General features: G+C 31.1%; 1 protein-coding gene across 1 annotated transcript in view; it reads right to left on the reverse strand.

Annotated features, from left to right (window-relative positions):
- Positions 1-24,046, reverse strand: part of LOC113512621 (protein dissatisfaction) — a 44,057-nt gene extending 20,011 nt beyond the window's left edge. The window contains exons 1-3 of the mRNA XM_026896526.3: positions 23,731-24,046; positions 10,361-10,441; positions 9,561-9,722 (exon numbers count right to left, since the gene is read on the reverse strand). Of these exons, the coding sequence (XP_026752327.3) occupies positions 9,561-9,722; positions 10,361-10,441; positions 23,731-23,740 (253 nt within the window). The 5' untranslated portion in view covers positions 23,741-24,046. The remainder of the gene's footprint in view (positions 1-9,560; positions 9,723-10,360; positions 10,442-23,730) is intronic.
- Positions 24,047-27,092: the final 3,046 nt, after the last annotated feature.

A 27,092-nucleotide genomic window follows, 5' to 3' on the forward strand; every position in this document is an offset into this window, starting at 1 on the left:
CATTATTCATACTTTTTTGCCCATCAGTGTTTTTATACTCATCGTAACTCTAAATGTAATGTTCGATTCGAATAATTTAAACAGAAATTCACATGTACAGAATTAATTTTGGTTGTAGACTTAGTTAGATTAATATCACTCGACAAATGAGCTTAACCACTACTAGTTCTTTTAATATAGTTAATTTATCCACTAAATTAGCTACTATTTCCAGTATACTTCAGTCAACTTCAACCAATGATAATTTGTTTTTTGTCCAATCTCTTACATCGAAACCCGTAAAATAGATATGATAGGTAACATAAACATATAGTATTTTATGTATCATCATATTTTTGCAGCGCATGCCAAATGATGACTTATATAAACAAATTTTTAATATCTTGGGTTAGGATATTATTGTAACTTTCGTAGGGATCTCTAAATTTTCTTTAAAGTAAAATATAGTAAAAGAAAGGTCGGAAAACATCGAAACAGTAGATACTGTTACTCTCTGATAATGTAGCTTTTTATGGGTGAAATAATTTTTAAAATCGGTTATGTAGTTTTTTAGTTTACTCATTACAAACAAACATAAAACAAATCTATCTTCTTAATAATATAAGTGAAGACAAGTATATCTATATACCTGTAAAATTGTTCTCTTATTATATTATATATATTTCTTATTATGTTATATTATAAGTAATATAATTAATAAAAGGTAGGTGCTTCCCCAATTAAATGCTTAACATTATTACATATTTAACATATATCCTAAATTATATTTTTAAATAAGTAAGAATATTTTACTTTTTTATCTCACATAGTAGTAGCCAGAATTAACGAAACATAAGTAATCTATTGTTTATAATCAAATTAATAAGATTATTTGTTTATCTATTTTCATCTACATAAACAATTAAAAGGAAATAATACCTATCATGATTTATGATAAAGCAGCAGTAATTAAATTTCGATATTAAGTACTACATATAAAATAATAATTATCAGACCTGAACTAATCCACTCCACTATAAATACAATTAACCGTTCCGTTGCAAAGCGAGAATTAATTACGAATCACGAGAACTTGAACAAAAAGTCCCTGAACCAGATGCAACGAATTACCCCATTAAAACATTTCATTTTTATTCACTATGACAGTGCAATAATTTGTTCACGCACAACATTAAAATGAAATTAGATGGGCGAGATTCCCCTCGAAGCGGAGGGTTGAATCACTTGCTCTGTCAAAATATAGGTAATATTTTAGTTTGTGGAGAGGAAGGTCGGTAAACACGGAAACGGTGAATAAATCACATAATCGGATCGAAGATACCTCTGTCTGCCCTTTATTGTGAATGTCCTTTGCGGATTCTTTATTATGAGATATTAGACACGTGTGAATATTGTTTACAATATACAGATAACATAAATACGGGGACTATAAGGAGTGTTAATAATAGAATTTTACAAATATCTTTGGTATATAATAGACAGAATTTAGAAGATGCCCATATTTATATACAAATATACCATATGTCTATTATCATCATCATATAAATCTGAACTGATCATTGATGAACATAGGCCTCCCTGGACATAGGATATGATAACGATAACCTATGTTTATAACTTTATCCAAATCTGATTAGTCGTTTTACGCAGCATGATTGAGGAACCAGGAACTTAAGGAAATGTTTATAAACCCACTTAAAGATACTATTTGACTAATGATAAATAGAATATTTTGCATTTATTTATTTATACTTTTGCGCATATTAAAATACGTCTACAAGGCGGACTTAATGCCTGATGTCATTCTCTACCAGTCAACCATTACGCTAAACAGAGAGAAAGAGAGAGAGTAAATGGAAGGGCATAGATTATTTATCATTAATAAGATAAAAGAATAAGTATTTTTTATACACAAATACAGGATTTAATATTCAGAAATTATTTAGAAAAACTTCCCCCATCGACACTATTTAATTTCATCCAAAACCTATGTTTTTTCTTTAAATATTGTAATGATATAAAAAGTATAGTGCCAATTAATAGAGAACCACAAGCATTACTAATATTGCTATTAGAATACAATCGCGCACCCTCTGTAGGCAACACCCCTCGGGCTCCCGGGAGCAGTCAGGAGCGCAATAGGTGTTGAACACGTGTTAGTGATCCTAAACACTGTTTCAAGAGTAGCGATCTTCAATTTGTTCCGGTTTCGATACGCTTTACACGCGATGGGCTTTTATTGGGTAATATAAATTTATAGAGCATTGTAGTGAGAAAATAATTAAAACGAAATGCAAGAACGTTCAACAATCTTGAAACAACACGAATGAGTTAATACGTGGATTTCAAAATATCGTAAAAGATATCCTGATTTATTTATCTGAGAACCTTCCAGGAAATTCATTACCTACGTTAGATAGGAAAGTATCGTTATTGTATGTTTAAATTAATAACACGTAAAATTAATTTTGTAATAACAAATCCTTTAAATAATTACCTACATAGATTCAGTACAATGTTTTACCTACATGTATAAACAGAAGGAATAACACAAATATTGAACAACGTAACGAGTTTGCGATCCAATTCATTACGTTCAGAAATTCTCGTTTTTCAACAAAAGGACTTCAAAAAGGTAAGCGTTCCGAACAATCAGAATCTTGCGCGTGAACCGTTAAATTAAAAATAAATATTGCGAAACGTCAGTATGTTACGGGTTCGTTTTGGAAAATAGACTTAAAAAAGAGCGGGAAAACGTTAGAGTGGCCGATGTTGGTTCGGAGGGGTGGTGTGGGGTAAGGTGAATCTTTTTGTGAAGTGGAGAGAATTAATTTAACCCGCTGCGGGGTAACACGACATGGCGGTAATTGAAAAGTTTGCCCCTTGTCGGCTGCGACGCCGACGGCGACACGTCTTCACGACACTTAGGTTTTATCACGAGGCTTTATGGTAATTGCTTATAAAAAGTTATTAATTTTGAGGATCTCATTACGTATTTTGTAAGAATTAAACTTGCAACATAACTTGCAAAGTAATAATAATTATAGTAGAATTTGGATGTATTATTTCTCATGGCAAAATGGTATACTTAGTATGTAATATCATCTTATTTAATTTGAAATATACCTACATAAGAATGTATTTATTTACATGTATATGTTACACTGTAGATATATCTACAATTTCTTTATTGATTAAGATATGCAATCGAGATTGTATAAGCGACTGATTAACTTTACAGAAAAGGGTTTGAAGAAAAAGCTTTTCGAAATAAACCCTTTAACTTTCTAATATTAAAAAGTGTGAATAACTTGATGAAGTGGAGGCGAAGCTTGCTCGCGGATTGATCGATTTTAAATTAATTTTGAGAAGTTAAATTGGATATTATGTTTATTGATGGTTCGAACCGTCGGTTATATTTTGCGATTTCCGTGAATTTTATCATGTTTAGAAGCGATCACAATTGTTATTTTGATTTTAAAATATTTTATATTGGATATACTTACTCATTTGTTTTCTATTATATTAATTAGGTAGATATTAAATTAAGTAATTACAAATTACTCGTAATACCTACTCTTTTTATTGTTGCCAGCTATCGATTTCTCTTAGTTTTGATTGTTTGTTATATTAAGAAGTACGGTATTTAACTTCTGCAGAATTAAGTCTCATGCATAGTTAGTATAGTCTATAAATTCTATTGCCAAGAGGCTAGCTTGTGTGTCGTGTTTAGGTTGTAAATATGAGATATATCAGTGGAATTAATGGATTTTATTCAAGATCATGTGAATCGTCTATACACGATTGCGATTGAGTGATTTTCTTGTTTTTATTTATTTATTTATTGTTACCTGCAGTTTACAGTTTACAGTGTCTCTTTTAAAACATCACCAAAGCCTAACTATAGTTGCCAATGCATCTGCCAAATCTGGCAACTACTGGCAAAACTCCTTATTATGAGGAAGTTCCATGTTCAGCAGTGGATAGTTAACGGCTGATATAATAATAATAATGTAAGTCCAATGCATACTTGATCTGTTTTATTATTCCATTTATCCTCACTGGTAGCTCAATGTAGAAATAGATGAAAAGATTCCACTCTTCGTCTTCTCACTATTTCTATATAAACGTTTTTATATTAGAAACAAGTGAAATTATTGTAAAATATACTTTATTTGCACCACACAATATTAAAAATGTATTATTAAAAATAGCAATAGCGTGCGTTGTATTAATTGAAAAACTAGTTGCACACTGTTCAGAACAAGTTGAACACCTGCACAGTTTTGAGAGTATGTAGAAATACTACCTGAAAAATATCGTTTTATATTCACACAAGTTGGTTTATTTACTTAATTATCTAGTAGCCTGTTGGTGGGCCCGACCGTCAGAGTGCCAGCACGAACAACTTCGATTTGACCCGTGTTTGCTCAACGATATTGATATTAGCTGATTGGCTGCCTGCTCGTCGGACTTTGGCAACTTGGTGATTTTTACCTAACTACAGTTTAGTACTATTTATAGGCACATTCGTTAAATAGTATGATTTCAATTTGTTATTTCAATATTTTATAGGTACCTACCGAAACAGGAAGGTATCTACTGTTTAGGTAGCTAATGGTTATATTTATGCGAATGTCAAAGTAAGAAGGGTTAATGTTTTTTTATTATATTTTTTTATACAAGTATACCCGAGCCATAGGCGTAACATTCAACCTAAATACGTCATAGATTGTAATAAAAGAAGTGTGAATAGATTAATCTTAGTTGCAAAACTGGATCTTTATGTTTATATTAAATGACGATAATTCAAAATAAATACGCTGTACACATAATCTGTCAATAACTTGACTTTTTCTATTTTATGATATAAAAATAGAAGATAATGAGCATTTCAATTAAGTATTACAGATAACTTACTTATCCAATTGACCTGTTTATAATCTGTATGTAAATATTAATCATATATATATATATATATATATATATATATATATATATATATATATATATATATATGTATACACCCATCTATAGTATTTTCTGTATCATAAAAACTTATGAATTTAAAAATAAAAATCGTAAAGAATTCTAAACGTTTTACAAAATAGAACGTTAATTTTCATTTAGGATTTTAGTTGCAATGCAAGATATTATGTGATAAATAGATTCATAAATAATAAATTATGTATCGAGATACAGATAGTAAGGTAAGTACTCGACGAGCAAGTTCCGTGAGGGCGTATAATTACAAGCGAGCAAACATATAAAGGTAATCCGGGCCGCGGCACGCGGCGGCACAAAGTGATGCTCGTGAATAAATTAGCGCCGGAGCACCTGCGGCGAGACCGCAGCGAGCTCCAGCCCCCAGCCTCCAGCCTCCAGCCTCCACGCCGTCACATATATATCTATAACACCCACTATTGCACCTGGCCGAGCCGACAGTTCACAAATAAATATTTGTATTACAGTATCATAGTTATAAAAAATAAAGCTTTTCATTTGACAACCTACAAAACTCTGAGGAAATAATTTTATTTCTTAATTTCTCATTACTCAAAGTTCCTATTATTAAAACGAGACAATTTATATTGTCGTTTGGTATGTATTGTAATTTATATAATTCAATTCGGAATCTAGTTTTTGTAAAATTGCGATATATACTCGTAGTTAAAAAATTTACTCCACATTAATCCTGTGCGCCCTATAGCTATATGTAGGAATCACATGTCATAGATAAGCAATGAAAGGCGTCGTCACAAACGAGAGTTAGACCCGACTTGCGGCTGACATGGGACCCCATGCATATTCAATTATTCACAAGATTTTACTTAAAGAGAGAATTTGCATATACTCTGATACTTAGAGATACGAGATTGAATTGAGTGTACTGGTGTATATTTCTACGAGTAGACCCTATAAATATATGTCTACCTATAAGTATATGCATGCCAAAAAGGTGGATATAAATCAAAGCTTTGGAGATATCTTAAATATTATTTTGCAAAAATTTTGGCTAGATATTATCAAAATAATGACTAATAGATTTATCTAGTTAAAGGATATGATTTACAATTCACTGATATATAATAAGAATAAATAGTAATAAAGAGTCAAGTATAAAATTAATACGTGAATAATTTTTAGTTTTATCTATATACATATATGTATGTATATAGATTTTTTGCAAACCTGCTATGTCAGTCGTTTCTGACAATTGTTTCTATCTCATCGGGAAGTATGCTTTAAGGTGAATAGAGTAGGTAAGTATCGTTAAATTTACATTTTGTTTAAAATCGGTTGAGTAGTTTTTGAGTGTATCCATTACAAACAAACAATTAAATCTTTCATTTTTATAATATTACTATAGATTTATATGAAAGAATTACAAAATATATAAGTACAAACAGAGGAACTAAGAACCTTTGAAGACGAGTTACGTAAGTATATGTAACAGAAAAAAGAACACGCAGATGTCTCTGATTACCTTTTAATAGTCATAACATGAAAATTCAAAGATTAATAAAGTGAATACCTATTTCCAGTTGTTTTGTTTGGGACAAAATAAAAGTGACAAAGGCGAACAATACAACACAATATTGTATGTGATATTGGATATATCGAGTGACGTAATGACAGATAGGATCAGGTATAGCGGTGGAAATGGGACTGGCCGCCAACCGCGGGCAGACGCTGTATTTCACTCAATATTTCAGTGAGTGAACAGGGGACAAAACAACCTGCTGTGAGCTTGATATACGTGAGACCACGGCAGACTACAACTACTGATCGATTTCGTTGGATTGTTGTCCCGACCTATTGTCAGTTAATAGATAAGTATATCTATCTATATATTTTAAATACGAATAAACAAGAATCAGAAAATATCCGGTAAGAGCGAGTACCTATAAACTATGTATAAAGACGTAACTATGTATATATGTAACATATGAATGTTATAACTTAAATATTATTTGATTTCTATCTTATTCTATTCTATCTATTCTATCAAATAATTTGCAACTACATCTATGAGTTAATATTAATTCTTGTGATCTATCTGAGGCGATTGACGATATGAACTTTCATCTCCTTAAAAAATCAAAATTAACTAGTTAATTCACGGAAACGCCCGATTTTCAATATAGGTAGTTATCGTAATTAAAAGGCTCTTGGTTTTTGACTCCTGTTTACTATGAAAATGAGCTAATTATATCTATATGTCAAAAAACAAAAACTTAGCTGTTATGATTAACTGCAATTTATCTTGAAAAGAACATATTAATGAACGCATGTTTTTTGTTCCAATCTTTTAACTGACTTCAAATTTCAAACCATTTGAGATGAGGATTACTTTACTTCAAGCCTTATTGCTACCTTTCTTTTCCGTTATCTCTTTGTGAGCATTTAGGCTTCCTAGGTTTTCATGGTGTGTCCTGTCGTTTGACGAAGTTTCTTATCTCCAAAATACTTCGTTTTTTGTTTATGCCCTATAGCGGATCTTTTAGGATCCACGCTGTTAGATACTAGAACTTCCTTCTCATACCTGTCCGTGAGAGTCAATCCTTAAATATTTTTAAAAGTAGATTTTAGAAGGATCTTGTATTCTAAAAATATATTTTATTTATATGTATAAGTTTATATATGTTACCCTTTATAGAGCTGGCCTATGTTCAGCAGTGGGAAGTCAACGATTGATATGGTGAAGATATATGTATACATACTATTAAATATGAGTTGATTGACTATGTATAAACTTAAGTTTATCTAGTTATATTTGTTTGTAAATTGTTATAAATATTGTACCGCTTCAATCGCTAACATTGATGCTCCTATCCACTTTGAGTTTACTGGAAGAGAACTCTTGGCGAGCTTACCTCACTTAAGCTCGCCTTTGTACATTTGCTTTCCAGTGTCATATTTCTTTATATAACATAAGTGTGTACAATAAAGTGTAGATATATAAAAATATTTCCTCAGAATCCATCTTCTTCTATCTGTTTATGCTATAATAAAACTAGAAACATTACAATTTCTGTACATTAAATATTTTTCTAAAAATGTAATCGGGATATACTCATATTATACTGTCGATATGTAAGTATGTTATACTAAGTCTATGGTCAATATAAAACCCCTAACAATTTTTTTAGAATTGTTTAGAATTAATGCCTGTCTGTGGCGCAAAAAAACCTGTGGAGGGTATTTGATGAAACTTTGTAATGCGTAAGGGCCAATAAAAAAATAAAATTATTTTATTCGTAAAAAGATCAACGATATCTATTGTCAAGTAGTAGTAACCATTCAAAATGACAACAAAAAGTTGATACGAAAATATTATCACTCCGATATAAAAAATTAATATATACCTTCAACGATTATAAATAAATAAAAATATGTCTCAACTTTTTACATTTGGGTTTTCCAAAGTCAATTTTAATTACAATTTATAATCTTAGCATTAAAAATATAAAAAAAAAATGACACGAATAATTGTGCTCATGTGAATTTTGAATTAATAAACTGGGATTTAGATAAAAATGACATTAGATATAACATATAGGTACTACATACATACATACATATAAATATACATACTAATAAATTAGCAATTTGTATTTTCAATAATAATGGCTTTGTTTTCGGATCTTATACAAGCTTTAAGGATAGTTTAAAAAGAATTATAGAGATTATTTCTTCTATATTTGTAATGGAATTCCGAACTGAAAGCTCAGGTTTCACTAATTTATATTACTGCCATCATTAGGTTTTTGTCTTCCGTGCAAGGGACAAGTATACATACTGATTACTAAGCAGCAAAAATAATGCAGCTAGTTAACTACACAGAGTTGGTAATTTTTAGTTTTCTCTCTATTTATTAATATGTACACGTGAATAAAATCGCGGGCACAGCTACTGTAGAATATACATAAGGACATAAATATTAAACACCATAAAACTCCGTAAATTGTTTTTCCTGTACATATAAAGTGGAATATAAAATATAATTTTCTGCAACTCATACAGCAGGGGAATATCGAGGGTTTTTTTTATACAACTTAGAATAGCAAACAAGCTGACGGCCCACCTGATGGAAAGTGGTAACCGTCGTCTATAGACATGAGCAGTACCATGGACATAACAGAGTAACTGTTTCGCCCATGATACCTCCCATGCGTTGCCATTCCTGAGGACTCAGGTGTTATTCCTCTGTACCCAGTAAATTCACGCCGTATCCCACCCTTCAAACTGAAACACAGCCATGCAAACACAACTGCTTCACGGTTGAAACACGAATGGGACAGAGGTACTCAAGCAATCGACTTTTCTACAAAGTCTGGTACAAACTGGGTTGCTGAAAACAGGGAAGATAGCTACTTTCTCTTTAAAAAACCTAAGGTCTAACCTAACTAATACGCAAGAAGAACGAGATTTCCATCAGGCCCTTATTTAGGATGGTGGTGGACAAAATTAAGATCGCTATGATGATAGCCAACCTGTGGTAGTATATGGTACCTACAGAAGAAGAAAAATAATAATTATAAAGAACTGGCTCTTACCGTCTTTGTTCATGTTGGCTTGAAAGCACTTGGCGAGTCTACAAGCGCGGCATTGATTCCGGTGTGTTTTGTCCACGGGACATCGACCTTTCATATCGCCACCAGCCTTGCATGTGTATACTCTGTTCCTGTGTATTGACCTTTTGAAGAAACCCGAACATCCTGCCAAAAATTGCAAATTCTGTAACCTTGTATCCTCGAAGATATTTATTTTTCATGTTTTCGACATGCGCATCCAATACATCTATCCAGGTTACGTGAATATAACTAAAATGCAGAAGTATGTTAATGTAAGGATGGATATTTATTAATTTTTCACGTAAAAAGGACTAAAAAGAATTGAATGAAATTTGGCAGATTATAACTTAACTTGTAGGATACTTTATATACATTTTCATGGTGGCAAGGCAGCGGAATTATGTATAAAGCGTGCGTCAAAATACATATAAAAGGCTGAACGGATTTGATTAATATTTGATAGACAGGTAGCTAACTTATTATTTATTATTTTATATATTATAGATAATAGATAGATTGTAGATATTTTATATACTGAGTTACATAGACGTAAATTTATCGAAGAATACTGATAGCTACAAACCACTGTATTCGCTTGTATAATTAAAAATAAATTATAATTCATATTATAAGTACAAGAGTATTATTATTTACAAGTGTTACTGTGCAATTATTACTGTAGTCATTTATAACTAGAAAATATCTCTTTCGTATTAAACACTTCTTTTTAATGCAGAAATGGTTTGATTTTAAAATTACACACCATCATTTTCTAATCTTACCATCGCAACTGTAAATGCCGTAATGTTTTCCCGAACTTCTGTCGCCGCAAACATTGCATGGGATGTCCAGGAGGCGATCACCTAAAACAACACAAATACAAGTTACTAAAACATACGCATTTTTTGGGCATTAGTATAATAGGTCTAATGCTAGCTTATTATTTATCACATGAGTTCTCATTTGATAAGGATAGGTTTGTCCAAAAATAGTCACTATTGTTCTAATTTAAAATACACTTGGCCTTTGGTTCTTAATTTGACAGTATTTTAATGCACGTATGTTTCAAATTTGCTTACCAAAATTTGCATCAAAGTGCTTACCCTTATCGAGTCTTATGAGAATTTTGTTAAAATAAAGTTACAGTTTTTTTGATATGTCGGGAAAACAGTTAAATTTTGTAGAAACAGTCTAAAAAATAAAATATATATATATATATATCAACAGGCTAAATTAATCTGACCGAAGACCGTTAATCAAATTGAAATCAAAGTTTAAAGAATAATACAGAATAGTTTTGTGTGACTTGATTGATTAACGAATATCAAAAGTCAAATCAGGAATTTAGAAAGTGCTCAGGTATATATTATATAAATTGGTTCTCTTAAAACCTCAATTGCGTTGTAGTGTCACCTGAAATTTATTAGGTATCCCTAAATAAGATTTATTTCAAATTATATGCAAGCACTTAAAAAATATGGTTTGATTATTATTCGATATATTAAGACTCTATATTTCCCATATTTCTACAATAACATTCGATTGTAAACTCGTACTTACTTGCTATCCATATTTTATCCAAATCTTTAATGTATTGATAGTGAAGCCGTCAGAATAGATTAATACATTCTGTTATTTCTTTATACCAGTATCCTCTGGTTATCTAGTTTTTTGACAAGATATATCCAGTATGAAATAAAGATGTACTTTATGTAGGCAATTACTATTTTTAGTAATTTTATATTGTACCATTATGATTGTAAATTTATAATATCACGCTTATCTAAGTAGTAGGAATTGTTTATCTATTAATTGACACCTCTAAGCATCGCGGAGCGCCCCTTTCCCAAAATAGATTAGTCAGATTACACCAATCTCGCTAATAACGTTGGTGTTTTTGTTCCGTTTACTGAAGCCTTCCCTTTCGCCCCCTTTTCCTTAACGCTTACAAAGGCCTACTATTACACCGAAGTCTTACGTTTTGCTTTTTTATATTTTATATACTTTTCAAACATTATACATATTATTATAAATAGACTTTAAATTCATTAGACAAATGTTTTCAGTGTATGTCAAAAATATTATGTGGTTTTATTATAAATTAATATGTACCTATATTTAATTATAATTAAGTTTGACTTCTGTTTGGATTGTATATCGAATACATTTGTATTCGTTTAATAGTAAACAAGACAAATAGATAAGCTACAAGCTAAGTGAAGTTTTGTAGCTTCGTTTTACGGCAATGACAATTGTCGAATATAGCCACAGCCAACCGAACAACTGAACTGGATGACAGTTATCAGCGAAATTATTTAATTTTTGTATTTATTTGTTTGTCTAAATTATTATCTATACAGTGATTATAATCTTTTTTTTATGCAACTTAGAATGATAAACAAGTTGACGGCCCACCTGATGGAAAGTGGTAACCGTCGACATGAGCAGTACCATGGACATAACAGAGTATACTGTTTCGCCCATGATACCCTCCATGCGTTACCATTCCTGAGGATAAGGTGTTATTTCTCTCTAACCTGTAAATTCACTACCATATCCCACCTTTCAAACCAAAACACAGCCATGCAAATACAACTACTTCATGGTAGAAACACGAATAGGACAGAGGTGCCCAACCAAACAACTTTTGTACAAAGTCTCCCTCTGGTAAAATCTTATTACAATAATTTTCTATCGCAATCGTTACATATTTAAAATGGTTATTTAATAACTTTTTTTAATTATAGGTAAATTCAGGCGTAACAATAGGGTGACAGGGCTGGCATAATGCCACGGGCCCCCAACCTAAAAGGGCCCCGGCTCAAGAGGAGGCGAATTCAGAATTTTTTTACCTTGTACCTAAATATTTCATTGAACTTGAAAATAAATGATATTGCCCCACCAAAAGAATTTGCCACATACCCGAAATGGTATAGTTACGCTTAAATTAAAATAGTCGTCTATTGTTTTTGTGGAAATTTTAGGAAATTAATTTTCTATTTAATTTAAAAGTTTGTTAAGCGAACAAAAATAAACAAGGCGAATTCTGATACATTACTGTGTGACAAGTTACCACCCGTAATGCGGTGAATCCTTTTCAGTAAAGATCTTTTCTTTTTTCGGCGAAACGGACTTAGACGACTTTGCCATTCGTCTTTCAGGCCTCTAAGAAAAGCCGCGAAGTGTCGTAATTATCCCCCTTTTTGGTAGTTTCAAAGGGATTTTATGACAGAAGATATTTATAAGACTTCGTTTAATATAAGTAGGTATTGAATGTAAGAAATGTGAAACATCTCATTGGTAGGTGCTTATACATAACTAAGACCAAAGTGTAGGCACCTATACAAATTAGATCACCTCGGACTCGGTTTTTTTATGATATTCATGAATTTAGAATATTTACATTAATTTTCATATAAATACTAAAGTACTTATGATTTATTTCCTAACTGATATGTTTGGTAATACTACATTATTTTATGTGTTAGTTTATGCGTTTGACTGTACCAACATATAAACTTGAATTTACCAATTTATGCTAAACACACGTCACAATAAATTACTATGATCGCATCACAATATTGTTATTCGGCTATGATACCTATCTAGGTGTAGTTTTAACTGTAACAATTATGAATTATTGTTGCAGTTCAAATTGTAAATAGTGTGATTAATGCTTAACACAATATACACTATCGGGACGACCTCCACGTGGTTGATCCTGGAAACTATTGTGGTTAATTATTGTAAAATTTGTCACGATGTGCTTTTATCCTCATCTATCAACTCTCACTGATGTTCTAACAGCATGTACCAAATGCGCTGGCGGGGTTTCCATTCCATTTACATCATATAAAAAAATATTATGCTTAAGGAAAAAATAAAATGAATAGTATGAGTAAATACTGCCAGTATTTTGAACACTTTCGTCAAAAGTGGCTTTTTGGAAAAATTTAATAAGTAAATAAGAGTTTGCATGGCTGTTTTGGTTTGAATTTGCACAGCTATGTTCTCAGGAACACGAACGTATGAGAAGAACTGCGTCAAAGTTTTTCTGTAATATAATAATGCTGTTAATGCTTATAGGTGCCGGTTACATGCCACTTACAATGAAGTGGGCGTCTGATTATTTCCTATTCAGTTGTATAAAAAATATAAATCGATAATCTTTATAAAGATAATAGCGAAATATTAAATAGATTGGAAAAACCAAAAATGATAAAAAATAACTATTTAGATTTATGTCGTTTAAACGATTTGAAGTCTTTTTAATTGATAGGATTCCAACAAAATTTTATAGTCGATTAGGTAAGTAATTTCATATTTGATAAGGTATCTATTTATAGGCCAAACTTAAAAATTGGTGTAGGCATATTTTACTTATTAATACATGATGAACTTGATCCCTTTATTATATGAAGTTTAAGGCATGTGGAATGGATGTTTGTTTACTCTTTCCCGCAAAAACTACTAAATTATGATAAAAAATAATACATTATTTGCCTGATCACTTAAACGTTTAAGTTTATTAAAGCCGGAATTAAAATAAGCCAATAAAATATATATTTATAGATAGTGAGATAGATGTTTATTTAGGAGTATTGTTATTCCATCAACCCAACCCAACGATTTTCGCAGTTTATTAACATTTTTCACGTCTTTTTGTTACCTCTTTATTAGAGAATATAATTAACTGATTATAACGAAATTGAATAATTAAGTACCTAGATAAATCCAACTTAAATGTGTTTTGATAAATAATACCTAAAATATCGTTTTGCGATTGTGAATAATATAGGGACAAGTAAGCTCAGTGTGTGGGCGTAGTAAGGGAGCATTGGAGCATTAGCGTGCATCGTCCAGCGATGCGTGTACCGCGCATTGAACTATGATAATGCGCGACAAATTACGATCGTGTGAAATGTAACACTCATTGGTATTATTGATACTAACGTCTGACAATATTCTTCGGCTGATATGAACATAATCGTGACATTCAAATGGATATAGGTAGCTGTATGTTGGGGATTATGTTTAGTGCTATCATTGATCACTAAGCCATATTTAACGCATGATAACATCTTTATTTGTTGTACAACAACCGGTGTAAACTAGATTACACCGAATTTAGTTATAATTTATAGTTCTAACGGTAACTAGTTATGGACTATTAGTTAGATTATAGCCGTTTAGAATTATTTTTGTATATTATATGTATATTACAAAACAAAGTACGTAGGTTTTCTGAAAATGAACTATTTAATTAGATTTTAAACGTATAGTATATATAATATTTCTACATATATATATAGATATGTTCCACACTATAATTCTTATAAGTATATGAGTATATCCGAAGCATTTGGCGTTCCATTGTTTCTGCCTACCCTAATGGGAGACAGGCGTGACAGATATGTATGTATGTATGTATGTATATGAGTGTATTGCATTATAAAGTAATTACTAGATACCAGTTTACTTTTGGACCCTAGAATTTTTTAAACGTTTTGATATAAAAAATAAACAATAGGTACCATTTCTTAAACTTATTTGATAGTTTTGCAAAGTTATTATGGCATGGACCATCGAGAATAAAATGCTTTAAACAGATATTTAACATAATAAAGACCATGTGACAGAACTGTTGGCATCTGTTTAATTGCCTTATAATTGTATTAAATATTATATTAATTAAATAAATTTGCTTACATAATAATAATTTAGTTGTAATATTAATGTGAAATTTATTTTTAGAGGTAAATTTGAAAATGGTGTTTTGAAACTGACTCCATTGGAGTCACTCTAATATATATAATTTTATAATAAAAAAATAACAACTGGAATGGAGAAACACAAAAAAAAATGTAAAAAATTAAAGGACCTCAGGCATTCTAAAAAGATCTTAAACGACAAGATGAGGGATGGGATAAATTCATCAACAGTGTAGGTAGACAAAAGGCAAGACTCATAATGGGTGCTTTAACTGGACATATATCTACTAGTAAGGCACATGTTATAAAAAATGGGTCTATCTTTGAACGCATTATGGAGATTTTATAATGAGGAATCGGAATGCATTGAATATCTGCTGTTTAACTGTAATTCGTATGCAAGTATCCGTGTGAAACTACTGGGAACGGCTTATCCAGAGCCAGGAAACTAAAGATACATCTTAAAGCTTGGGGATATCGTAAAGACAACACATAGGATCTATAAGGTAGAGGGAAGCACAAAAGATCTCAATGGATCGACGTGCAACGGCTTAGCTAACCCCATATTCAAATAAAAATTACGATTATATTATCTGTTCCTGGAGATCACATAACGAATCTAATAGTAGGACCAAGGAGAGATAGTACTGTGGATACAAGACAACTGGTTTATATACTGATCTATATGTTTTTGTAAATACATACGTTATGAAAAAAATGACCAGAATTATACAAACAGAAAATAAACAAAAATGTTTATTTTGTGCAAAATTTAAACCGTATACATATTTATTTTATATATATAAAAGAACTAGTCATTGTTTACTTAGAGAATAGTAGCTAACACGTTATCATTCTAATGATACTAGTCATTTATGACATTATTTATATTCTATAATAAAAAGTATATATAATAAAGAGATAAATTCTAATAGATCTTAATGGTACGAATTTGCTAAGTTGTATGTTTTACATCGAATTTTTTTACCTAGCATCAAGATTCAAATAAAAAAAAAAGATTATGATAATAATGATTCCCCAAAATGGTGGTAATTATAACTATATTAGTGGAAATGGAGATGCCGTATATCGTCATTTTTTGAAAACGTCATCTTATGACCTGAAATGGACCTGGATAATTCGTATTTAAATATAAATCAGTGTTTATAGAACAATTTGTTATAGCGTTTTGTTATATATGGAGTTAGGTCTTTAAGGTTGACATTAAGGTTTGACTAAAAAATTAAAGGTATTTTAATATAGTTATTTTTTATTGAAAAAGCAGTACCGTAAAGCAGTTGTGTTTGCATGGCTGTGTTTCGGTTTGAAGGGTGGGATATGGCGTGAATTTACAGGGCGCAGAGGAATAACACCTGAGTCCTCAGGAATGGCAACACATGAGGGGTATCATGGGCGAAACAGTATACTCTGTTATGTCCATGGTACTGTTCATGTCTATAGGCGACGGTTACCATTTTCTAATCAGATGGGCCGTCAGCTTGTTTAGAATAGAATAGAATAGAAACATTTATTGCCAGTAAACTTACAATATAAAATATAAATGACATATACAAAAAGTGTCCCACACCCGGCAAAAGGAACCGGCTCAGCGGATGCTGTGAGTGTCCCAGCGCAATGTGAACAGCTGCACAGCGCTGGTTTTCAGCCAGTCCCTCTCTTACAAAACAACCAAAGTGCAGGGTACCACTGTACATTACTTTTTACAAGAATTATTTCTTGATACTAGTTAAAAAAAATACTAATATATATATACACACACATACATACACACACACATATACATACATACATACACACATACACCTATATATACACACACACACACATACATACACATATACATACACACATAAGTAAAATATCATATTGAGGATCAGATACTACCGATAGTTATGTTCTCCTTTATTTTGTTTCTCCAATAGTACTCGTTTTAGTCTATATTTGAAACAGAGCTGGGACATTTCCTCGTGGAGAGGCGGAGGCAGATCGTTCCAAATTTTAGCCGCGGAGAACTTAAAACTTCCTCTGTTTGCCGACTTCCTATGTATAGGTAATGATAACCCGCTGCCACTCTTGCTACGTGTATTAAGAGGATGTAAATCTCTCATCCAGGTGAGTTTGTTATATAGATACTCTGGTTTCTTTTTTTGTATCACTTTATACACCAGGCATGCAAGATGTAGATGTCTCCTTAGGTCCATTTTCAATATTCCTTTTTTATTTAAAATAGGAGTTATTCGTGTTCGCCTCGGAATATTGTAGCAGAAACGTGCGCATGCGTTTTGAACCCGTTGCACGGAGTGAGCGGTTCGCGCTAGAAGTCTAGGCCCATACACTGTGTCACAGTAGTTGAAATGTGACAAAACCAGTGTTTCTACAAGTGTCACCCTTACTTTTTCTGACAGGCAGTCCCTCAACCCATAAAGCACTTTCAGTTTATAAAAAGCATTTTTTATTTTCATGTTTACATGTTCCTCGTACCGCAAAGCGCTATCCATCATGAGCCCAAGATTCCTCACAATACTCACTCTTTCCACTGGTTGGCTATCTATCACAATATTAGGATTGTGTTTTATCACCAAGTCACACTGGTGTCGGGGACCCAACACTATATATTGCGATTTCTTAGGATTCAAAATCAGATTGTTACACGCCGCCCACTTAAATAATTTATCAAGGTTTACCGTTCTAAGTTGTATAAAAAAATGAAATGTAAAGTTTAAATGCATTATATCAATAATATTATTACTCAAAATGTCCCCCTTAATTTTAAATACAGGCCGTTAATTTTCGGGGCCTGTTATCAATCGCGGCATGCATAATGCTGATGTCAATATTTGTTCTCCTTTTAAGAGTTCCAAATTTTTGTAAAATTTAACATACTTATACTTTTTCTTCTAAATACTGCCAAATTCATATTCTTTATGTCGTTTCAAGTCCATTTTATTCATGCTTAACCAAGTTAATGTACTTTTGACTTTATGCGCTAGCGCTGAATGTTATTGGAACACTCAATATTTGTTTTTAAACATTGTTTCACTAAGGACTTCATCATCGATCCTGGTAGGCTTTTGCATTGGTTGTGAATCCTTTTTTATAAAATAAGGAGATTGATTAATCCCAAATACGACACTTTCAAATCATCATTGATGAGGTATAATAGTCACGTTGTATTTGCAAAATGACAGTATTGGCTTATTACTAGTGTGTGCGTATAGATACTCTGTCATTGTAGCGGTTGTACTTAATCTTGATATTAATTTTTTTTTCATCTGACAACAGGATTTCAAGGTGCCTAAATTCAATGTACCGCTTTAATAAAAAGTCGACATTTTTTAATACGCAGTTCTATTAAACGAGCATTTAGTAAATAATAAATGGGCTAAACAGTATACTCTGTTATGTCCATGATACTGTTCATGTCTATAGGCGACGCTTACCACTTTCCATCAGGTGGACCGTCAGCTTGTTTACCATTCTAAGTTGTATAAAAAAAAAACCTCTTTTTTTTTGGAAGGCACGTAAACCAAGGTTTTTATTAAGTAATTTCTTTACCGTATTTCTACTAATCCCGCTTGCAATGCCATCAGTTTCTGTTTTCTAACAAGATATATTCTAATTCGAACTTTAATTACCTTGAGTATAACTGGGGTTTGAACAGAGCGAGTTCGATCCGACCTCTTTTTGTCATTAATACTCTATATCTTTTAATTGTCCGAGAAACAAATGTGTAAATAATATTTCATTTTTATAAAAGTAGAAAAATTGTTGGAAAATGACCACAACGGTGTAATGCAACAACAGCCACGCAATCTTCTTTCCGAGTCCACTGTATCGTGAAACTACAGAAAATTCTAGAATATCGAAGTGAAATCTTCAACTAAGACTAGAAGCATTCATAATTCGAATGCAAAACGAATTAAAATTAATTAATTTATAATAAATTTTGACTTGCGCTCAATTGAGTCAAGTCAAGTCAAAGTTTTACGTGTATGACAGTATTTATGAATCAAGTGAGTAATTCAGTAATGCTGTCGAATATTATCGATATCATATACTATTGGAATTTAGAAAATACTAAATTTTGTTGACCGCATGTACCTAAAAGAAATATTTACCAGAGGGAACAAATTAGTACAAAAGCCTGCATGACTACTTATCGTGTTTTTTTACTATAAAGTAGCTGTATTTTGGTTTAAAGAATGAGATATGACAGTAAAATTACAGGGTACATAGGCACCATGGGAATCATTGTGTATTCTATAATGTCCATGGATCACGTCTATAGATTATGGTTACCACTTTCCTTCAGGTACTCCATCAGCTTGTAAGCTATTGTCAGCATCATAAAAAATAAATATTTCGTTACCCCCAAAATGGAGATCGAAATTTCAAGTATAAACTACTAGTTAAAATGGAAAAAATTGATCTACAATAAGGCACAGTGTTTAAGAAAATTTTTCAAAACCATTTTTAAATTGGTATCGTATATTCTGCTCTATTCGTAGTAAATATACGGTCCATTTTTTAACTATTTATGATTCAATAAATTTTTCTTAATCACTGTTATAAAAAAATAATTGTAATTAGATGTCTATTTCAGATTAGATACACAATAAACACGTATTTAATACTCAGATAATGATTTATTTATTACTATTTTCCCGATCTACCTGATTATATGTATAAATAAAATAATTAATAATAAGAATATATATTTTTCTTGATTTATTAATTAAAGGTTTTGATGATATTTAATATGTAATATGTCATAGCTCGACACTCAAAAGACATATATGTATGTAATAGAAGGTAATCTTTCGCAACCACAGACTCTTCCAGTCGATAACATATTACAGCATTGTTCTAAAACAATATAGGCTCTATGTTGATTTACCGACGCGCGATGTCCCTACTTCTCGGATGTGGGCTTAATATGATGAAGACCGAACAATGACATGCTTACTATTTTCAAGAGATACTTTATATACAGGTTGTTTCCAATAATACGCTGGTAGATTTAAATCTATTTTAGATTGAATTACAATATTTAAATATGTTTATATTTATATACTTCAGATATATTTAATATTTTATTGTAAATTATTTATTTCTTTTATAAAAGATAAAAGTTACTGATCAATCAAATGAGAACTCAAAATTTATAAAGTTGAAATGTGGCTAATAGATTCTAGAAACTTCCTAAAGGTGTCAAAACCTGATTGAGACATGTTTTATTAAAAAAAAAAAGATTATTGGTATAAAATTGATATTATCTTACCTATAATCTTTACTTTTTGATATTTTTTAAAGACAAGTATTGAAATTTAGAGATTTAATTAATATTTAAATGACTCTCTATATTGACTGACACACATCTCTCTCGTATTATTATAATGGTATTATTCTTATTCTATGTTATAATTTTTTACAATTTTGTATTTATATCATAGACGTAGTATAACGTACTCATGTATATTTATATGTATATTTTGTAAAATCTATAAAACTAATAAAAAATCAGTAAACTACTTTAGGTGATTTCCGAATCAACAAAAGAGCATTTTAAAATTTTATTTTAGACTAACTTTAATCCGTGACTTCATCTGAATGACCGGGATATGATGCAAGATCGAGATAAAAAATAGCCTATTCCCATCCTATATTACTGTAAAGGATGGGAATAGGCTATTTTATAGCCTAGTTATATGTACAATAAATGTTATAGACTGGATAAGCTTTTAAGGCGCTAAAAGGTAGCAAACAAACAAACTCACTTTCACATTTGTAAGGATATAAATTCTATAAAAGCAGGGAACTGGATCTGTAAATTCTTATTTTAAATATATGAGTGTTGTAAGAACAGGCTGTATAAAGGAATCTGGTGAGGGTGCGGCAACTAATGAAGTTTCGGGTCTGTCCCTAAGTTACGTGAGGACTGAGGACTCCGCATGGGCTTTGTCCCGTCTCACTGAACTTACACGATCTTATTTGCGTACTAACTACGAACAATACGACGGCTGGCGACTATACTTATTTATATAATTGTGAGTACTGGATATAGTTCAAGTTTCAATTTTTTGTAAAATTTTACATATAAATATGATATGATAAATGAACTCTCTTTCGTTTGTTTGTCAGGTGCTTTAACGAACCAACAAATTCCAATTAGTAAAAGTTGCTATCCTATAATAAAAATAATATACGAACAAAGTCACTAGTGGTTTGCTAGATTTGATAGTAAACAATTACAAAAGGATTATTTTTTTTATTTTAAACTTTTTTAAATTTCCCTTATAAACCTAATAACTTTTATAAGCTGCTTATACTTACATGAGGTACCCGGGGCGCCGGCTTCTAGAAAACCTCATGTACGTTTATGTTCTTCTAATAACTAGATACACTTTCATTATTTCAGCTGAAAGTATCCTGCTTGCTGGATAAGCAAGCACGATAATTGCATTTTTTCTTTTATGCTGGTCTAGTTTGCATAATTTCCTTTAACGATCAAAGTATTAATATTGGGTGTTAAACTACTAATTATATACCCACTGCTCTAAAAAGAAAGAGATGACCAAAAAGCTACATCCTTTTGCACCACAATAACTCTTCTTCACATATAGCCAATAAAACAAAGATATTTAAACTTTCGAAAACTAGAGCTCGAGATCCATCCTGCGCATAATCCAAACCTTACACCCTTATATTTCCCCTAAAATCAAAAGTCAAAATAAAACCTCTTAGACTTTCGCGCTGCATGTTTTATGTTTTTAAATTAATAAATTATCTCGATGTTTCGACTCAGTTATACTAAGTGTGGTCTCAAGTAGGCTGATGTTGCTCTATCTAAATAGTTATATTAATATCTAATGATAGTGATAATTCCCGTCCCTTCTAAAATATAAAGCCTTACTGTACTTATACAATTGTATCGTTGTGTTTGTAAATTGCCTTGCTTATTTCCTATATTGTATAATGCAAATAAAGTCATTCATTCATAAAATGAAAATTTTTATCAAGAGAGGTTTTACTTTTACTAAGACAAGAAAGAGGAAGAGACGGTGATGGCTTTCAATCAGCACGTGGAAAATGTATCCGCAGATGAACAATCCTCGTGGTTTAAAAAATGGTTCAAACATGTGAAAAAATGTTTAAAAAGTAGAGAAGAGTTCTTTGAAAAACAATAAATGTAATATTTTTATTTTAACTTGTTTTATTTATAAGATACGCAAAATTTTTAATGTGGTCTTATATATTATATTGTAATACTTACCTACACATTAAAAATATTAGTAATACAATAATAAATATAATATAAGTAATATAAAATAACAAAATATTTTTTTTATTGCAAACTAGCGACTCGCTCCAGCTTCGAAGGGGTAGATAGAACAGATAGATCACTGTTTTTTTTTTAAATAAAATTCTAGTTGCACACTGATACTGTACTTTTCTATTTAATGATTTTATCTATTAGAAACAAAAATTCAATTTTTTTCTCTTTATAATATTTTTTATCGATATAGTCACAACTCATTTTTATAAAGTTACACTAAAAATTTTAAAATTATGATGGAAGCACCCTTAATAAAATATCAATCTAACTCAAAATTGGTAAAACGAGTTTTACAAAAATACCAATCAAAAATAAAAGCAGAATTCATAATTTAATTAAGGAAAAAATATTTTTGTTCCTTAGATAATATAATGTTCTACCAATATTCACTTCGATAATTTATTGTACTTTTTGCATTAATATTTTGCTACAATTTTTTGTACGAGGATTTTTAAACAAGAACATATCTCCTCTCCTATGAAAGTAGGTTATATTTACTGATACGATAATGATACGTAATACGTAAAAATAATACGTGGTATGTAATGATACGAATCATTCTCAGTACATTCAGGGCACACATCAAGACAAGATTGGACAAGTCCGTTTAAATATATATTATTTCGATTTTACATTTAATCTTGGTTAACTATCATAAAAATTAGTACCAACCATAATAGTCAGTCAGTCAGAAATCTTCATTCCTAACAATTTAAGATCGTGTTCCATAAAAAACCCGACTTAAGTTGATGATGTGACAAAATCAGTTGTTTTGATTTAAAAAAAATATATTACTGCATCGATTTTGATAAAACTTCTATGAGATTAGTCTCATAAGTATATCCTTCTAGATAAAAAAGAATTTTCCAAATTAGTTCATAAGTGTCGGAGTTATGAGGTAACAAACTTAAAAAAAATACTACCGACTTGATATCTGTTTCTTTTTGCAATTGTTTGAAAAGAAAAAAAAAACATAACTTTTCCTACGGAAAATATTACATTTTTCATATTCATTTACTTTATTTTTTTTTTATTTTATATTAGGAAAATAATTATGTTGTTTTGTCATATTAAATGAGCTAACCTGTTCCCATTCTACGGACGGCCACTACCGGCGTCCGCTGCTTTTCCCAAAAGGCAGACAGCTCGGCTGCTGGCCTACTTGCTCTATACAATAACTATTGTACACCACCACTGCCTTTTATACACATGCTTATAATTTTTCACTTATAATGAAGTAACAAACTTTTGACAAAATTCCTAAACACTTTTTTAACATTTAGGTTTACGCTAATGAATTACTGGATAGTATTCAAAGATATTAAAACTATTTTTTCAAATCCGCTATACGAAACTGATGACTTTTGCAAAATGACTTCACCACCCAGTCGCGGCTTTCGACAGACTGCTCTGATAATTGTGATCTTTGAAGCCGCTGCGGAGATCGCGAGTCACATCATCCCCTGATTACACCGAGTCCCACCCCCTGAGCGGGAGAGTGTTACGGGAGTTCTGCGGGCGCGAGTGGGATAGCCTTGATCCCATCTTGTGTCCCGGTCCACAGGCTACATTGTCACGGCATCAGCGGCGGCGTATCTGACCGAATTACGTGCAAACATAATGGGTACGTTACGTGATAAGACTACGTTTACGCAACATTTCATTTCCAAAAGCTTTCTACTTTTTTATTGGGATTTTTTACTTTGCATAAAGGTTTTTTATTACTAGTAATGCAGTCAATATAAACAAAACACAGATATTACTTATTTTTTTTTATATTGTAATATTGCTTTTAACTTTATTGTTGTTTTATTTTTGTAATTTTAGTAATTAAATATATTTTTTCATATTATGTACAGACATTGTTTTAAAAAATATTATATAATACCCAGATATTTTTCTACCAGGGTCCAGTTGTCCGTCCATTTATAGATATTATAAATAATATTTTACATTTGTTTTAAGTATTTTTATACATTCAGTAAAGTTAGTATAGAAGATATGTCTATTCCCATTTCAATAATAATTATAGATATTAAAAATGTCTTCTGCCTAAAATAAAAGGTACGCATAGAAATCACAAATCGTGTAAACTATCTGACGAGTAAACATTAAAACGTCAAGTTGGTCGGGGTGAGAGGGAGCTTAATTGTTTGGGCGGCGGCGGCGACCAATCGCGCAGCGCGGCGGCGAGGGGGCGGCGCGTAGCTAGCAAGCTCGAGCGCGATCGAGCTACTAAGCGAACTTGCCACGTGCTTAGGCGCTTTTCACATTTAACCATAAGATCGTGTCTACTTTGATGCGCTGAACCATTGGGTTTTTGTGTAACCTTCTTTCATTGAAATGGTTAGACTAAATACGCTCTATGGAATTTTAAATAAGAATTGTTTTATGGAATTGAAAATAATGTATTCACTTATGCGTTAATTTGGTAATTTTATTATTGAAATTGTAGAGTTTAATTCTTATTATTTAGTAATTGTTCTATGTCATAGATTAAATTTGAGCTTATATAGGTTAAAATCGAGATCATTAACATTAAAATATTTACTGAAAATACAAAATAAATATTGATTTTCGCATACTAATATAACAACTATGCACACTGTTTTAGGATTAAATATTTTTGTCGTCAATGTAGAACACATTGCTGTGAAAAAATATTTAATTTTATTACATTACTCACTTTAAAGGACACCCATGATTTTAATTACAATTTACAGGCAAATTATACAGCTAATTTGTCTGTTAATTATGATATTAAAATAAAAGTAATAAGTGGAAAAAAGACTCTACCAAGTACCAATATACTAAGCCGTTTTTGTTCAATTTTATAGGGCTATTCCAAAGAAATGACGTAGTATAATGCGTAGATATCACAGGTGGTACATACTGTTCGTACATCTCTTGTTTATTTTTATTGCCTAAATTTTCTATATATTTTATTTGGATGAAATTATTAACAAATAGTGCAGATTAAATTTAATAAAAGTTTAAATTGTAAATAAAGAGTTTATTCTTATTTTTTATATTTCAACAGCAAAAAAAAAAATATATTGATTCCTTATTTTCCCATATTCAACATCAAGAGACCGCTTAGTTTTGGATAATTGTATTATTTTTATAGTAAAGTAGGTAGGTGTAAATGCATTAAAAGCAAAACTATAATCGTGCTTAATCATGCCCAAATAGTATAAATAGCTTATCTACACATGGTGTCTATTTATTTTTGTCACTCGCCGGGACACATCTCCGTTCCCCAAATCCTGTCCTCTCAATGAGATGGTTCAGTGTGTAGTGCACATAATCCAGACACGAGCGGGCGAGGCGCGGCTCGCACGCGATCGGGCTTTGCACTGTAATAATATAGATTCCATTATGTTATACTTATTAACTAATTCCTCATTCTATCGCACTTGTTTAGATTACACTATACTCTTTGCATTACAGCTTGGTATGGCTAACTGCTTACATTTTACCAATTTTTGTAAAAAAAACTGCACTTGATTATAGATTGAGATTTTTTGAATAGAAATTATAACTGATACTTTCTCATTATATAATGGTTTTGTGAATTTGTAATTTACATTTCAGTATGTTTTTAATACCTTTTTAATGGATTGTAAATGGTATGGTGAAGTGAAGTTGCTTAGTTGGAATTCAACAGTAATTTGTTTCCATATTGGCAACAATGGAGCTGTAAAACTTATATATTAGCATCCGCCCATTATTTCAGTTATTTGTTACCGATACCTACCATGCTCTAACGAGTACGGAATGTAACTATTTTAAACGTACTAGTTAGATAGTACTTAAGTACTATAACACAGATTTAATTAATAAGAAGCATCATTAAATAGTTAATTTCAATATGATATTTTTTCACTTACCTCAGAGGAGACTTGTGCTACCTATTTTTGAATTTATTTTAATAAAATAAGAAACCTTATTTATTTAAGTACTTACTTAAATTACTTATATTTGTACTTATATTTATGTCCGAATGGATATTATTTATTCTTTAACAATTTTCTAGGAAAAAAGTCTTTTGATATTTGTTATTGTAATTTTAAAAATATGAAATATCCACAGAGTCCGTGAGAGTTTCTCACGCTGATACTTATGGAATAGCCACGCGAATAAAATTAAAATTGTCTACGATAAACACTTATACTTTAAAATAATATTTAAATGTATTGTAGATTATATAGTGGCAATTGTTCATTTTAAAAGAGAAAACATATGCACGGCCGGAAAAAAAACGAAAGGGGTGACGCTCAGAAGCACTTGGAAAAAATCAAACAATACGCGCGTGACCGTACCATTGTTAAACGGCTCTTCACGTACCCCATTTATAATGGAGCAAAATTATTATACAGTAATAGCTAAGTCTTAAATGATATTATCATGCGAAAACGTTAATTGCAAACATTAATGTACGTACAA

This window comes from Galleria mellonella, unplaced genomic scaffold (assembly GCF_026898425.1).
Source record: "Galleria mellonella isolate WM207_F2 unplaced genomic scaffold, CSIRO_AGI_GalMel_v1 utg64, whole genome shotgun sequence".
In the NCBI taxonomy this organism is placed as follows: domain Eukaryota; kingdom Metazoa; phylum Arthropoda; class Insecta; order Lepidoptera; family Pyralidae; genus Galleria; species Galleria mellonella.